This window comes from Lissotriton vulgaris, chromosome 1_1 (genome assembly GCF_964263255.1).
Source record: "Lissotriton vulgaris chromosome 1_1, aLisVul1.2, whole genome shotgun sequence".
Taxonomy (NCBI): Eukaryota; Metazoa; Chordata; class Amphibia; order Caudata; family Salamandridae; genus Lissotriton; species Lissotriton vulgaris.
The window spans coordinates 1,816,706,560-1,816,723,119 of NC_141685.1; the positions used below are offsets into that span (position 1 = coordinate 1,816,706,560).

Here is a 16,560-nt window from a genome sequence, read left to right on the forward strand (position 1 = left end):
TACTTCTTAGTTGTTCCCTGGGGTTGTCTTTTTTTTCTGGATCCTCTTTTTTTCTGTCTTTTACTTGTTATGTTATGAGATAGGTGTGCAAACCAAAGCGCCGGGACACTCTTTGAGTAGCCGTGCGCTATATAAAATCAAGTATAACAAATCAAGTATAACATAACATGTTGACTGGGTGAAGATAGATCGGACGGTTCAGGAACCGAAGGAGACAGTGCATGAATACTACGAGAGATTGTTGCAGGTGTTTAAGCAGTACAGTGGGTTGGATGTAATGGATCCTAAGGACATGGGACAGTTTGTTTCGAAGTTTGTTTTGGGATTGAGGCCTGATATCTGCCTTATGATCCAGCAGCATTTGATTTGTTGGCAGAACAAGCCGTTCGATGAAATCTTGAGGTATGCTAGGTACTGTAGTGATGAAATAGACTCGAAAAAAAAATGCTTAAGGACAAGTTGATGCTGGTCCAGATGCAGGCGGCTGACAAGTGTCAGGTACAGTCGGGAGGAGGTACGCTGGAAAGGAAGCAGAATGGTCAGAATAAGACAAAGGGAAATGTATTGGATTCCAGACCAAGAGTAGATTTAGCCACATTGAAAAGGACTACTGCCTGCCACCAGTGTCATCAGATTGGACACTGGAGACGCAAGTGTCCTTTGAATCCTGCAAATCAGGTCCAACAGGAGGAAGAGGTAGAGCAAGTACAGGTGCCCCAGGTGAGAACAACTGTATCAAAGCCAAAAACTGTCAAAGGGGGGACTTCGGCTCCGCGAGTACAGGTTCCCCAGCCACCGAGGATCCCGTCAGGGACTCAGACATACCAGCAGATGCCTCTTTTTGATGAGAGTGATGATTGTTAATTAGACCCATTGGCATGACGGTGCCTGAGGGGAAGGAAGACTGCACTCTTGGGGCAGTCTTGGAGGTAGACCAGAGGGGACCATTTGTGGAAGCGGATGCTGATGGTCACCCCACCACCTTTCTGGTTGATACTGGTGCTACCCGTTCTACTGTGAGATCTGTAGTAGTCCCCAACCTACCCCTCTCAGGACAGACAATCCAGGTTGTAGGTGTTGCAAATAGGAAGATGACGAATCCTTTGACAGAACCAATTCCTGTGAAAATAGGATTGTTTCGTGACAGACATCAGTTTGTGGTGAGCAACTCGAGTCCTGTTTGTTTACTAGGGAGGGATCTCCTGTGTAAGCTTAATTGTACCATCTATTGTACCCCTAAAGGAGTGGAACTGCAAACGAATGAAGATGATGCTAACTTTAAGGTCGCAAATCAGCATGCGTGTATAGAGATGTATCCTGTCTTGACAGTGGAAGAGCTTCCACTTGACTTGAGAGATTCAGTCTCGCAGGAAGTGTGGGACTTTACTGGAGAGGACATAGGATTGATCAAAGGAGTTGAACCAGTTAAGATTCAGATTAAGCAGAATGCTGAATTCCCAAGAACGCCACAATACAATTTGACTCCAGAAACAATTGCAGGGATAAAATCCATGATTAAGCAAGGAATTCTGAAAGAAGTAATGGGCAGTCCATGCAACTCGCCTATTATGGGATTGCAGAAACCGAGTGGGAAGTTCAGGATTGTACAGGACCTGCGCTGGATCAACAATATAGTTGTTCCCTGTTGTCCAGTGGTAGCGAATCCATCTGTGATACTTACAATTTCAGATTCCGTGTCAAGCTGTGTTGGTTTACCGTGATTGATCTGTGTCAGACCTTCTTCTCGATCCCTCTGCATGAGGAGAGCCAATTCTCTTTGCTTTTAAGCTGGAAAACCGTGAGCAATAATAGTCTCACACGCTACGAGCAAGTCATACTTGCTGCAAAGAATGTGACCGTCAGGAGGTGTTCGGTTTTGAATCCTGCTACCTTGATGCTGTTGCCAAACACACTTGATGAAGATTGTGTGGACAACGATTGTCTTGATGTGACAGAACTTTGCACCAAACCGAGACCTGACATTGTTGATTAACCATTGCTTGACCCTGATGAGATTTTCTTTGTTGATGGTTCTTGCTTAAGAGACAATGTTGGTCGTCTGAGAGCAGCCTTTGCTGTATGTACAATTACAGGAGTAGTTGAAGCAGCATGCCTGGAAGGAGTATACTCTGCTCAGGTGGCTGAGATCATTGCTTTGACTCGTACTTGCCTAGCGGAAGACCAAATTCAAATTACCATTTACTTTTTATTTATTTATATATTTTTTATTAGGGCATCAGACATAAATAACAAAAACACATTATAATAGCTTCCCTGTATGGCAGGAAAACATACAAAAGTTATATCCGACACCCAATTTTAATAATGTTTTCCCTCCCCCTCCCGCCCCAATCCCCCCACCCACCCCGGTGGATCCTCTTGAGAAAGAAAAGACTAGAATTAAAAGAAAAAAAACACAAATTTGAAACAAAAAAGGACATATGACAATTCATCATATTAAACTGTATCACAATTAATCCATTTGGTTAACGAACCACAAATCTTTTCTCCTTTCCCTCTAGCCTTGCTGCCCCTTCTTTTAAACACAGACATCTCCCAATGATACACAAATAATAATTTACTGAACCAAACATGGATTGACGGTGGAGTTGGTTCCAACCAATCTGCAGCGAGGCAGAGCCGCAATACCGCCATTACGATAAAGACCCATTTACGATCCGACTCATCCAGAGGTTGGTTAAAAATCCCCAACATAATAGTCTGGGGGGTCAATACAATTGGATAACCCAAAATCTGTTCTAAACGCTGTTCAATTTGGGCTTTAAGTTGCAACAGACTAGGACAGGTGGCAAACATATGTATACTGTCAGCTGCCAGCAATCTGCATTGAGGATAATTTATCCTGGAGGTCCCTCCCATCTATAGATGCAAGATGGAGTTACATAGAAATCACACCAAGTTTTAAAACATTGTACCTGTATATTTGCAGAGATACACGCTGTTTGACTATAGAAAATAGAATCCTCACACTCTCCCTGCCCAGCTTGTAGGATCGTTTGCCATCTGTTGAAATGTTTAGTTAAGTCATCCAGCCTTTTCACATTGACCAGCTTATATAAGGATGAGATTGTCAGCCGACCCGCATTTATCATATCCCAGATCTCCTTGTGAAAAAGTCCCTGACCTGTAAATATTTGAAAAAAATATTTGTTCTCTACCTCATATCTCTCTTTATGGCCTAAAAGGACATTATAACAGTATCGGATATGAGATCCCCAATACAATGAATCCCTTTATTCATCCAGTTTTTAAATGTTGAATCTCTGAATATTTCAGGAAAGGATTCTTTAGGAAAGGAGAATAAACATGTAGCCCCCCTATTCCAAACATTTTCCTCACTGCAGTCCAAACCCGATAAGCACTTAGTAAGACTTTAAATGTAACCCTTTTAAAATAATAAAACTCAATATGACGCAATAAGAGGCCCCTAGCCTCTATCCCGTAAATTAACTGATAAATAGGAATCCTGATATATCAGAATTATCCAAGCTTCCCACATTTACCAGATCTCCTATCTGTGTAAGGGTAATTGCCCAATAATACATTTCGAAAATTAGGGAAAAACCACTCTCCTATGTCTCTAGAAAGAGTCATCAATCTAAGGGCCCTTCTTGGTCTTTGTCCGGCCCATAAAAACCATGTAACTAATTGATCCAATTTCTTAAACCATAATTTGTCTATCCAGACCGGGTTTGCACGAAAACAGTATACAATTTTGGGGAGAAATATCATTTTGATGAAATTACACCTGCCCATCAGTGTTAGATGTAGATTAATAATCCTACGGCCTTCTAGGTTGACTTTATGTAAAAGTGGTTTTAAATTAATCTCTACTATATCCTCTACTTTTGAGCTAATTTCTATGCCAAGGTATCTGGCACTGGCAATGATCCGATGATCCACAAGCCCTGCATTATCATTACAATCTATTTGAGTTTTTCCCTCATTTAAATGATATCCAGAGATCTTGCCATATTGCTGAGTTAAAATCTTAATCTGGGCTAGAGCCGGCTGAGGGGTACTTGTCAAAACGGCCAAGTCATCCGCATATCCCAAGATTTTAACATCGGCCCCTCTGGCTTGAATAGGATGTATTATTTCATTATCCTGGATCCTCCTAATTAGGGGGTCTATGTAGATGGCAAATAATAAAGGGGAGCCCGGACACCCCTGTCTCGTGCCTCGTGTGATGTTAATTACCCCAGACTGTGCTCCCATTGCTGTGACGTAGGCCGTAGGATTCTTAAACGTACTTTGAATTGCGCCGATGAATCTCTCCCCTATGCCATAAACCCTCAGTGCTTCCCATAAAAAAGGCCAGGAGACCCTATCAAAGACCTTCTCCGCGTCCAGCAGGATTAAGGCCATAGGGTTTCCTGTAACCTTGGTATAATGGAACAGTGTAATTGCACATCGAATATGGTCAATAGTTTCCCGCCCAAGGACAAAGCCATGTTGTTGTGGTGATACCATTTTCTTAATTACTGATGATAATCTATTAGAAAAGATTTTTGAATTCATTTTGATATCAGTGTTAATCAAGGTAATGGGTCGATTATGAACCTGGATCCGACGCCACCTTCCCTTTTTTTAAGAATGTAACTATCTTAGCTGTCCGCCAAGAATCTGGAGGTTTATTTCCATTCTGCACTAAACTAAACATCTCAAACATGATTGGCATGAGCTGCATTTGAAATATCTTATAGAACTCCCCGGGTATATAATCTGGCCCTACCGCCTTCCCTGGTGGCAGTGAAGCTATAACACAAAGTAATTTGTCCAATTTTAAAGGAGCTTCTAACATATCAAAATCTTCGGAGGGCAAAGGAGTTAATCATAGCTTATTCAAATACTTATGTATTTCAGTTTGTATCTTGCAGTTATCCCTTTTATCCTCTAAGTATACATTTTGATAACATTTCTGAAAGGCCAAAGGGATTGCCCCTCCATCCGTAACCAAACCTACATCTGGATCTCTAATACTAACAATCCGTGATAATGCCGCTTTTTCCTTTGTCCGAACTGCCAACATATGACCTACCCTTTCATTACATTCATATGCTTTGGGGCGCCAACTTATGTATTTGCTGACGGACTTAGCCAAGGATATCTCAGTTATTGCTGCTTTTGCTATTGAAATTCTGATTTGTGCCCCTTCAACCCCCCCCCTTGTGACAACGCTTGAACAAGATTGGTTTCAGCATCTCCCAATGCTTTATACAAATTCAAAATCTTCTCCTTTTCTTTATTCTGGATCTGCCACCCATGCTGTGTCGTCTCGGCACTAATGACCGCTTTCAAAGTATCCCACACGTACTTGTTATCCACTTTGCCATATGTTCTATGTATACATTATCTCTTAACAAACCCCTATTAAATGTCCAGTTGGTTTGTTGCCGCCTGTATTGCATTTTTACTTCCAAGATGGACTTTACCCTGGGGAATTTCGTTATTTTAGCACCCTGAATCAAGCATTGGGAAATAAAAAAATAATCTAATCTAGAACGTCTACCAGTGGAGCTGAAAGGTAAGTAAGCCCCGGGTCATTATCTATTGTTTGTGCCCACATATCTGCCAATCCCTGTAACTCCTTTAAGTGTATAAGAGACTTGAAAACTCTCGGTTTACGCCCCTGATACCCTAGTTCCGGATGATTTGAGATTACACAATCTAAATTAATATTAAAATCCCCGCAAAATATAATTTGCGATGGCCAACCCACCAACTCTAAACCTAACCAATTATAAAGCTCGGGGTCATCCAGAACAGGTCCATAGATGGAGCAAAGTGTAAACAAATTATTTTGAATGGAGCATTGTATAATCGCCCATCTGCCATAGTTATCCACCGATGAGCGAACAATTTTGGCTAAACCCCTACGTATAAAAATGGCTACACCTTTCGTTTTAACTTCCTGCCCTATCCAAGAAATTAATTGAAACCCCTCCAGCTCCAAAACCTTATTTTGGCTGGCTTCAATGTGAATTTCCTGAAGACAGATAATATCTGCCCTCAGGATCCGCACATCTTCCCTTACCCTACGTAGTTTCACTGGATCATTCAAACCACAGATGTTAATTGAGGCTATTCTAATACTACCCATTGGTTAAACACCAACATTTTCCTGAGACATAATACATAAGATCTGTACACACATGAAACCATTTCAAACCGGCTCTCAAATGAAGAAATAGATAATCTTATTGCCACCTCACCCCCTTACTCCACAAAGGATCCACCGCCCTCCCCCCGCCCCTCCCACCTACCCCTTACTATGGCAAAAAAGGTCCTCAGACCCTTGTGAGGCCTCCCGGTTTCCTGAGAGAGCCCCTGGTCCCTCCCTAACCTGACAGGCACAAAACATATCATAACTCCCCCACCCCCCAAAAAAAGGAAAAACAAAGCCTTCCCCTTTTGACAACCATCTCGGAAGAGATCATTGGTTACCAAAACACCCTCCATTATACCCATTCCAACCTCCTCTGCTGAGAATTCAAATACAAATAAGCAGAACAGATAGCTAGCACGAACCCTGTCTACCCCTCCCTGACTTTGCACAAATAATACAGTAAACAAATTCTTCAGCCACTCATCAGCTCTTTTAGATAACATTCAGCCTGGATCTCTGAAGTGAATACCCAGACCTTCCCTGATGAATGACCTTAAGGCGTGTGGGATTCATTAGATATACTTCGCAGCCAACTTTTTGGAAAGGAGGGATCAGCTGACGAAGGCGCCATCTTCTCTCCACTGTCATATGGCAAAAATACGGCTTCACAAAAAAAATTTGTCCCTCAGCTGATTTCTTTGCATCTGGCCTCGCTTTTTAAAATATGGCCTGACGTAACAAAAAGTTTTCAAAAAATATCAAGATCGCCCGAGGTTTCGAGTTCGTGGCTGTTTGACTTTTGACCATTAGCGGTAATCTATGCACACGCTGAATCTCAGCTTCCCAGTTCCAAGATGACAATTCTGGGAAGGCAGCTTTAAATAGTTTCAGCACAAAACCTTGTATGTCATCCCCTCGGCTTTCTCCTCATTGCCTAGCAGACGTAGGTTATTCCTCCGTTGTCTATTCTCTGACTCGTCAAGTTTCCACATAATGTCAGCTAGTCTTGCATCATTCGCAGAGGTTTTAGATTCAGTGCTTTCAAGGCCAGCCTCTAGGCCCACCACACGCTCCTCTAATGCTGCTGTTCTAGCTACCACCTCTGAACAAGCTTTGGTTGGTTTCCGAATAGCTCACTGTATTTTTTTGGTAGCCAATTGTGCTCTTTCATGCTCTAGCCGAGCTTCAGCTTGCATGGCTTTTAATGTGGCGTAGATCAAATTAATTGAGGGGGCCAGCTCTGGCTTACTAGCGGAGGCTGTTAGATCTTCCTCTTGAAATCCTGGTTCTTTATCTCCCAACACATTGGGGTTGGTCAGTGCATGGTCCCATTGTAGGTGATCACTTGTCTCTGAAAGAAGACTGTCTCGTCGTGAATCACAGATGCTTTTCTTCCTGGATTTCCCATAACGAAGGGTAGCCCTCTTTAATGTATCGGCTGTTCTTGGGGGGCTGTCTGTGTCCTCTCCGGACGCCTCATCCGAATTGTCCGAATCCAGAGATTTATCGGCATCAACATCTGACTCCTCTGCCAGCGGAAAAAAATTCTCTCCATCAGAAGAACCTGGTATTATTGGGGCCCCTTCCAGTTTTTGGGACTCCCCAATAGGATCACCAAGTAGAAAAGTGCCATCCGCTGCTGTAATTTCTTTCTGAATCAAGCTAGCTGAGCCTTCACCGCCCCCTTATGTATCCCTGGACACTTCTGCAAAGCCAACTAGCTCATGAGAAACAGGTTTTAATAATGCTGCATCATTGTTGCCTATATTACCAATGTTACCACTGTTGCCATCTGTAGCCTTTGCCTGTTCAGAATGGTTCCACTCGCTAGGACTCCCTCCGGCAGCGGCTTATTCTGTTTAATACTCGATGGCTTGCCGGAAAACATGCCAGGGATCTTGGGAATCCGCCCTCTAGTATAAACTTCTGGTCCTTGAACAACCGCTTGTCCACTCCCAGGGATATAGCCTTTGTTACCATACTTCGCTGCGTTTCCCTGTGAGGGGGTGCGAGTTGTTGTGGCGTCGTTTACTCTCCAGGCACAGCATTTGTTTTATTTAATGCTGCTTTAGAATTAATCCCAGTCTCTTTAATCCCAGCGGTTTTACGGGCCCCCTATTCTCGCCCGCAGCTCATAAGATATTCCAGCGAGATATGTGCTTTCTGCTGTTCCGCATAAACCTGTATTATGTGCTTTCGATCCCCATAAGTTTTTTCACAGCGCCAGCGGTTAGGGAGCTACTCTTACTCAGATCACACAGCCGCCATCTTGCCCCTCTCGAATTACCATTTACACTGATAGCCAGTACGGGTTTGGTGTGGTTCATGACTTCGGACAGTTATGGTCCCAGAGAGGTTACATGACATCGGCAGGATCACCCATTCGCAATGGGGAGTTCGTGAGGTTGCTTCTAGAGGCCTTACAACGTCCCAAGGAAATAGCTGTTGTAAAGTGCACGGCTCATGGAAAAGGGACAGATTTAGTGTCACTTGGAAACCGCTATGCGGATAAAGTTGCAAGATTCTGTGACGAACAAGGTTATATTTCACTGAGAACCATGGTGTAGAGGGCGAAGAGAGAACCGATTTTAACATGATGCTGACCATGGCAGATACTTGGGGCGAGCTCAAATGTTTGCAATAACAGGTGTCAGACCATGAGAAGAATGTGTGGATCAATTCAGGCTGCGTGAAAGGGGATGTGGACATTTGGGTCTCTGGTGATGGAAGAGCAATGTTGCCGAATGAGTTGTTGAGTCCGATGGCAAGACAGATTCATGGTGCAGTGCATTTAGGAAGAGATGCGATGGTGCGAGTGTTCCGACAGACATGGTACAATCCAAGGTTTCGTGTGGTGGCAGAAGCTGTGTGTCAGAGATGTGTTACGTGCCAACAAATGAATGTCGGAAAGAGGACTGCAGGTACATGAGTCACATTGGGAGGTCAGGGGGGCCCTTCAACAGAATGCAATTGGACTTCATTGAGATGCCTAGGTGCAACCACATGAAGTACATCTTGGTAGTGATGTGTGTGTTTTCAAGGTGGGTGGAGGCATACCTGACCCGCAGGTGCGACACCCTTACAGTAGCTAAGCTGTTTACAGTAGCTAAGCTGTTGTTGAGGGAGCGTGTCCCTCGATTCGGGATTCCGACCTCTTTGGAATCGGACAGAGGAACGTATTTTCATAGTAAAATCATGAAGATGCTTTGAACAGCACTGAATATTGATCAGAGTCTCCATTGTAGTTATCGTCCAGAGGCTTCTGGGATAGTGGAGCAGATCAATGGGACTCTGAAAGCTTGGATGGCGAAAGTGTGTTCATCTACATCTCTGAAGTGGCCAGATGCTTTGCCCTTGGTGTTGATGAGTATGCGCAGTACCCCAGACAGGAGAACAGGTCTTTCCCCCCATGAAGTGCTGATGGGAAGGGTTATGAGGTTGCCAGCGGTGCCAGCAGCAGCCCAGATTAATATCACAGATGATCTGATCCTGGATTATTGCAAGGGACTCACTGATGTAATCCGTTCTGTGTCTCATCAGGTGCAGGCTGATGTAGTCCCGGCATCCAGTGATCTCTGTCACAGCCTGAGTCCGGGGGACTGGGTGTTGGTTCGGAAGCACGTGCGAAAGAGCTGTTTGGATGTTCGGTGGAGAGGTCCTTACCAAGTCATCCTAGTCACAAACACTGCTGTGAAGTGTGGGGGTCTGCCGAACTAGATGCATGCTTCCCATACTCGTCGAGTTTCAGCACCCTTGGAAGAAACACCTCCTCTCCCGAATGAACATCCAGCTGATGTGGCAGGGCCACAGGAGGGAAGAAGCCAAGCTGTGAGGGTGTCTGATGCAGCTGGTTGCTCACTAGACCAAGTTGAGGAGGGTCAGAACGGCAGCGATTCTGAAACTCATTCCGAAAAGGGAAGTTGCTGTGAAATTGGTCCAGAGTCAAACTCAGCTGAAGAAAGTCGTGAGCAGGGTGAGCAAGCGGAAGGTGCGAGAGCCAGCAGAGCAGAGGAACAGTGGCTGAAGAGACAAAGGCGACTAAACTTGAGACTGGTTTCTGAAAGAGACCTTGCTCCTGTGTCTGAGGAATCTGAATTGGACGAAGGCGAAGAAGAGCAAGCTTGTAGAGGTCTAAAGAGATCAAGACGAACGAGGGTGCCATGCCGGAGCTACGCGACTCCTGAGTGGACTTACCTTGTGAATGATGCCAGGCGTACTGAGATCGGGGAGGGGAAGGGGAAGTGACAGTGATCAGTACCAGTCCTAACGTCAAATTGGATGTGCTGTTGTTGGTTCCAGGACTTGAAATTTAAGCTGTACTGACCATCACAGTCCAGAATCCACGATACTGAGTAGAATTCGCCATCTGATCTTGAGTAGACTGCTCTTTCCTATGTTTGGTCCTGAAATACCATCTCATGAATCTATTGTTATTCGTCTTGAACTTTTGGAATATGTGCTAGAGGTGGTTGGAACAAATCTTATTGTGGATGAATAAGACCTTTTTGTAAATAAATTGAGTTGACAATCTAGGTCCGAGTGGAAGAAGAAACTTAGGGGCTTCCCATAGAGGACGGAGAAGGGTTAGGGTTGTCTTTGAAAACTGTAAATAAGGAACTGAGATTCGAAGGGGACTTCCAGCTTCCTAAGGTGTGGTTCGAATTGGTTCGAGCAACTGAAGTTGGAGAGAAGAGACTGTGAATAATGTTGCTGAACAAGAAAGCTGTAAATTGTCCTGAGACCATGGAGTCTGGAAACCCGAATCGTAGAGCTAGGTGCATTGTAGGCACACTTGTAGGAGGAGTGATACTCTTCATTATCCTAGTAGTTGTAGTTTCGTATTTAGTACCACATGAGCAGGCAGTGGAGGTAGAGGGAACACCTACACCTACTACTCCTAGCGAAAAAGTGGTCAAAATAGGAGACGAAAGAGCTTTGCTACTAGAGGAGAGTGGTAGGTTACATGCAGATCTGTCTAGAGGCAATTTCAAGCTCAATGCGTATGTGAAGTTGTTGTATGAGTACATTGAGGCCATGAATGTGAAAGATTGTTATGTGTGTATGCAATTGCCTGCTTCTGTAGATGAGGGTATCAGATACCATCACCTTCCATTGACTTATGGAATTTCATGTAGTTTGCTGCTTAGCATTTTCTATGGAAGTTATCATTTTGAGTATTTCTTTTCGAATTATGATGCTGTACTCCCTGAAGTACCTGCCTACAAGCATTTGAACAAGTATGATTATTACAAATCAGGAGACAGGCTTGGGATGTATTTCCTTTCGACTCAAGAATTGGATACGTCTAATGCTCATCGCCATAATCTGACATGTTTGTTGTCGGATACAGAGAAGAAATTCATAGAACAAGTAGAAGATAGGTACCGGAAACAAAAGCAGTTGCGAGATTAAGAACAGGGTAAAATAGATTGGACAGATGAAGAAAAGCTGCACAAGTCAAAGGGAAGTTATGGTCCAATAGCTCTAGATGAAGGAAAGAAAGGGAAGTTGTGCATTGATAGACCACAGACATACTATAAGAATGTGTACGTAGGTCATACCACGTGTGAGCATACTTTCACTTTGGAATATTATTCAAAGAACTTTTTGCAAAGTGAGGTGCAGGTCATTCCGACTGTGTATTTTGTTTGCGGGAGGAATGCATATGTGCGACTGCCTGAGAAATGGTATGGAACATATTATCTAGCAATCGTTTTTCCCAAGATCTATCATACGGAAGATTTTGAACTTTTAGAGGGAGGACAACATGTGAGAGTGAAGCGAGGTGAAAGCGCAGGAGCCACAGTTGGAGACATTTTTGGAGCAATGATACCGACTTTGGGAGTGATCTTGAATGATGTGAAAATCAGAAGGTTGGCGACTGTTGTGGATGAATTGTCAAGGAATACAGCTTAGTCATTGGTGTTGGTTGAAGGTGAGATGTTATCGATAAGAACTATGGTTTTTCATAATCGCCTTGTTTTAGACATCCTTCTAGCAAAAGAGGGAGGATTCTGTAAACTTTTGAAGGTCCAAGAATGTTGTACTTATATACCTGACAACAGCAAAGATCTGGAGAAATATATAAGCAACATTACTGCGATCCATAGCGAAATCGAGGATCTGACTGAGGAAACTGTGTGGGAAAAGGTTGGCAAAGGATTTGGCAAAGTAGGGAGTTGGTTTGCTAACCTTGGAAAGGGTTTTCTTGGTTTTGTGTTGAAACCCCTTATTATTGTTGTGGCATGTGAGATTGGATTGTGGGGTTTGGTACGAGCTTATAAATGGTACAGATCAAGCAGACTGGAGAGATTGTTGAGAGTGCAAGAGAAACAAACAGAGAGACTACAGGACCGTCAATATCGGAAACTTAAGAACATGGAGTTGCTCGAGAGAGGGAAAGTGGCAACAAGCTCTGTTTAACTTGGTTCTTTCCTCAAGGGTGGTGCATTGTGTGATGACGCAGGTCATCAAAGGGGGGAACTGAGAGAGCGCCATGTTACTTTGGAAAATTGTAGGAGTGCATTATAATCGATTGTAGTCAGCACCCGCATATTTAGAGGACATACTAATGTACGCTTTTAGAAATATAACAGTAGGCCGGGAATCTGTGCAATGTGTAAAGGTGTATTCATAATGTTTGTATATTAATGTAGAGACTTAACAAGAGTGTGATGCTTTATATAACGTAGAAATGCTATTAAACGTGTGCATTGCTAAATTAGTAAACGTGCCATATTAAGAGTTGCCCGTGTAGGAGATAGAATGTGACGCTTTAACATGGAAGAGAACTTGCGCTTAGAGCTGAAATGTAATGTTGTTTTTGTAATGGAATAGAGTGCATTGCTTATAATGTAGAATCATTTAGAAATACATTTAAACGTGTAAAGGCCTGGGACATAGAGGAGCCAGTAGAGGCCCAACTGTGATTTCTTTCCTTAGCTTTGGTAGTCCTCACAAAATAATTTCTTGCTGGGAAGGGTGCTGTTCTCAGAGAATATTGAATCACAACTTTGGATGTGCACAATATTGCTTCTCACGTATTTCAGTTGCTGGTGCAAGGCCACAGAGCTTGTTAGGTAGAATGATCCATTGTTTAGAAGTTAGGCCGGTAGGAGTGAGGATGAGTAACTGCCAGAGGAATGTCCATCTGCAACATTTGGCGGAAAAGGTGCCCGGGATCCAAGGACACCTCAACGGACGCTGGATGGAAGGATGCCATGCTGGAAAAATCTGAAACCCAACACCTGCACAGAGGGGTGTGTCTTGGGGCGTACTTACGATTTTGGGAGTTTTGTATTAGGGACCGTACCCGGGGGTGGAGAGCAGATTTTGTTAGGAGGTTGCTAGAGCAGGATGTAGGCAATCTTAGACACCGTTGGGGGAACTTATGGCAGAGTGGGGTGTAGGAAGTAGCATCTTAGAACGAGCTCAGTAGTTTAGGCTACCTATCCGAGAAATGTGAATATACTTCTTAGGAAGTCTTCACGGCTGACACCTTTACTCTTGCCTGAAGGGAATTGTTAAGTAGTGATGTCACCCTAGAGTTAGTGTAGGGACAGATTAACCTTTTCCTTTCCTTTTTGTAGAAGCAGTCCAGACTTCAAGTAGGGACAGTGATTGGATGCCTGATGTTTCTTGAACTAACGCTACTTTTTATTCTGAGTCGTCTGAGACTCCTTCGTAGGATTATCTTTGTATTATTGCCAGTTTACTGTTTGAACCTCTTGCTGAGGTATCTGTATGTCCAATTATTTTTGGCTTTGTAATAAATCCTTTAACTTCAGTTCGTGTTCAGTGGTTCTTTAATTTGGATTTGATTGCTGATTACAAAGCTGTTTAAATATGAATTTGGAAACCTCCCGTCTACGCTTCTTAGCAGACAAAAAAGTCCATTCGACCTGTTCTGGGATTCTGGAGGACTGATAAGGTACAAATCTTGATAAGAATCCCAGCTTCTTCACCAGTGACCCCATGGGACCAGGGTGGACAAGCCAGCAAGCCCTGGGAGACACTCTGGGAGTCTACTTGTGGTTTCTGTAGCAGAGCAAAGGGTAGCAGGGCAACCAGGCAGAGCAGACGTCCCATAGAACAGTCAAGCACAGCAAGATGGCAATCCTTCAGCTCAGCAGCCTTTACTCCAGTGTAGTTTATTCCAGGTCCAGTGGTGTACTTCCCATGAGGGGTCAGAGTCCCTGTACTTATACTCTGGTACGTTGCTTCTGGAAGGTCAGAGACGTTTTCAGTAAGGTCTGACAAGTTCCAGGACTTTCCCTCCGCCATTGCCCAGTGGGGGGGTAAAGAGCCCTTTGTATGAGGGCAGGACACAGCCTTTACAAATGTCAAGTGTCAACACCCCTCACGCTCCCAGCCCAGGAAGACCATTCAATATGCAGATGAATGCAGATGCAACCTTTTTACACCTAGCCCTTCCTGTGTGATGGCTGTCTGGAAAGTATGAACAAGCTCAGCTGTCATTCTGCCCTAGACGTGGGTTGTAGTCAGGCTGCAAAGCAAGTACAGTAATAACCACAGAGAAATGCCCACTTTCTAAAAGTAGAATTTCTAAAATAGTAATAATAAATCCACCCACGCCAGTGAGCATGATTTTTCACTACTAGTCCAAACATACCAAATATGGCAGCACTTCTCCTTTCAGATTAGAAAATTCCACTCAAAAATATATCAGGGCATTCCCAATACAAACCTATTAGAGCAGCAGGACTGTTTGTCACTACCAGGACATGCTACACATTTGAGGCACATGTCCTACCTTTTACCAACAAAGCACCCTGCCCAGAGGACTACCTAGAGCCTACCTTAGCGGTGACCTGTATGTAGCAAAATGATAGTTCCAGACTTGGTAAGTAACTTTAAATGACAAGTCACTTTGGTAGTAGACTGCGCGTGCAGGCCCCGCAATGCAGAAGCCTGAGACAGGTTTGAAAGGCTACTTCTGTGGGTGACGCAAGCAGTGCTGCAGGCCTACTAATTGCATTTAATTTACAGGCCCTGGTAAAATGAGATACCACTGTGCAAGGGACTTAAATGTAAATTAAAAATGCCAACGAGGTGTAAACCAATCATACCAAGTTTAAAGGAGAGAGCACGTGGGCTTTAGCTCTGATTAGCAGAGGTATAATGCCCAGACTCCTAAAGCCAACTAAAACAGGTCAGAGAAATAGGAGGAAAAAGGGTGAAAGTTTGGGGATAACCCAACCAAAAAGAGCCAGGTCCAACAAGGGCCAAGGAGTTTTTCTTGTTGCGAGTCAATTGTTCTTTTTTTCAGAGTGCAGGCTGAAGTCCTCTGCTTTGAGGAGCACTTGTGTGGGTCGAATACCAGGAAAAGAGTGGCCTTTTGAATATGGACTGACTTCTTCACAGACATCCAATATGGCTTTCTAAAACGGCTTGTGTTTGGCACAACTCTTATCAAACCTTAATATACCGCCAATTTAACCTTCAAAGCTACCATAGTGGTGAAGATGTATGTATGGTTCCTTTGTTTGTTCCTATGTTTAAGGAACCCCTATTTTATGAAATATCAAATGTATTAATGACCTGGGTATTAATGGCGTATTTGTTCAGTAGTGTTTTTAGGGCTTTAGAATAAATTGTCTGTTTCTCTTAATTAGACACTTCATCGGGTAGATTAATTGACCCGCATGTGGGTATGTAAATAGGTACATTTTTGTTGTTAATGATAGTTTCATGTATTTACAAACTAAAAGTAAACATATGTGTACTGCAAGGTTATTTAAATTAATTAAAGCATAGGTGATGGTGGAACAAGGTATTATAATGTTGCTATGTAACGACATGCACGTTATGTTAATTTAATAAATCACAAAGGTTTCTTCAATCAGTGTCACGCAGATCTTTATATGTTTGCAAAACATACAAGAACAATAATGTTAACAGGAATCAGTGGTAAATCCACTGAATGGCCATCACGTTCACAAAAGGCCAATATTTCAAGGATGACTCACCTTTTCATCTCTGACGATGTGAAACTTCAAATATTCTATAAGTTTATTCTTATTTTGAGGGTTGAAAAGAAAGTCTTGCTGCTCCTGGGGCAGTGCTTTGATAGTTTTGTCTGAGGGCCAGAACAAGGTGACGGGTTTGTGAATGGGATCGTTGATGAGGCTGAGCAGATCCATATCCTAATATGGAGAGAAATACGTTAAAAAAATATTTCATTAAAACAATCTGTCCATTCAAATACTCAATGAGGTGGTTATTACCTTTTTCAGGACATAGGATGAATAAATCCAGACTTTAACAATTGAAGAGTCAAGGAACACATTTAATTCAAAGACAATTTTTGGTACATTTATAGAATATCCAAACAGTACACAGAAGAACCTAAAAACGAATGAGATGTCTATCAAACAGACTAGGGCTGTCCCACATAAGCCCAGAGGGAC

At 43.2% G+C, this 16,560-nt stretch overlaps 1 protein-coding gene across 1 annotated transcript in view; it reads right to left on the reverse strand.

Annotated features, from left to right (window-relative positions):
- STAB2 (stabilin 2) overlaps positions 1-16,560 on the reverse strand; it is an 880,852-nt gene that overhangs the window by 206,804 nt on the left and 657,488 nt on the right. The window contains exon 51 of the mRNA XM_086919174.1: positions 16,120-16,296. Coding sequence (XP_086775300.1) covers positions 16,120-16,296 — 177 coding nt within the window. The remainder of the gene's footprint in view (positions 1-16,119; positions 16,297-16,560) is intronic.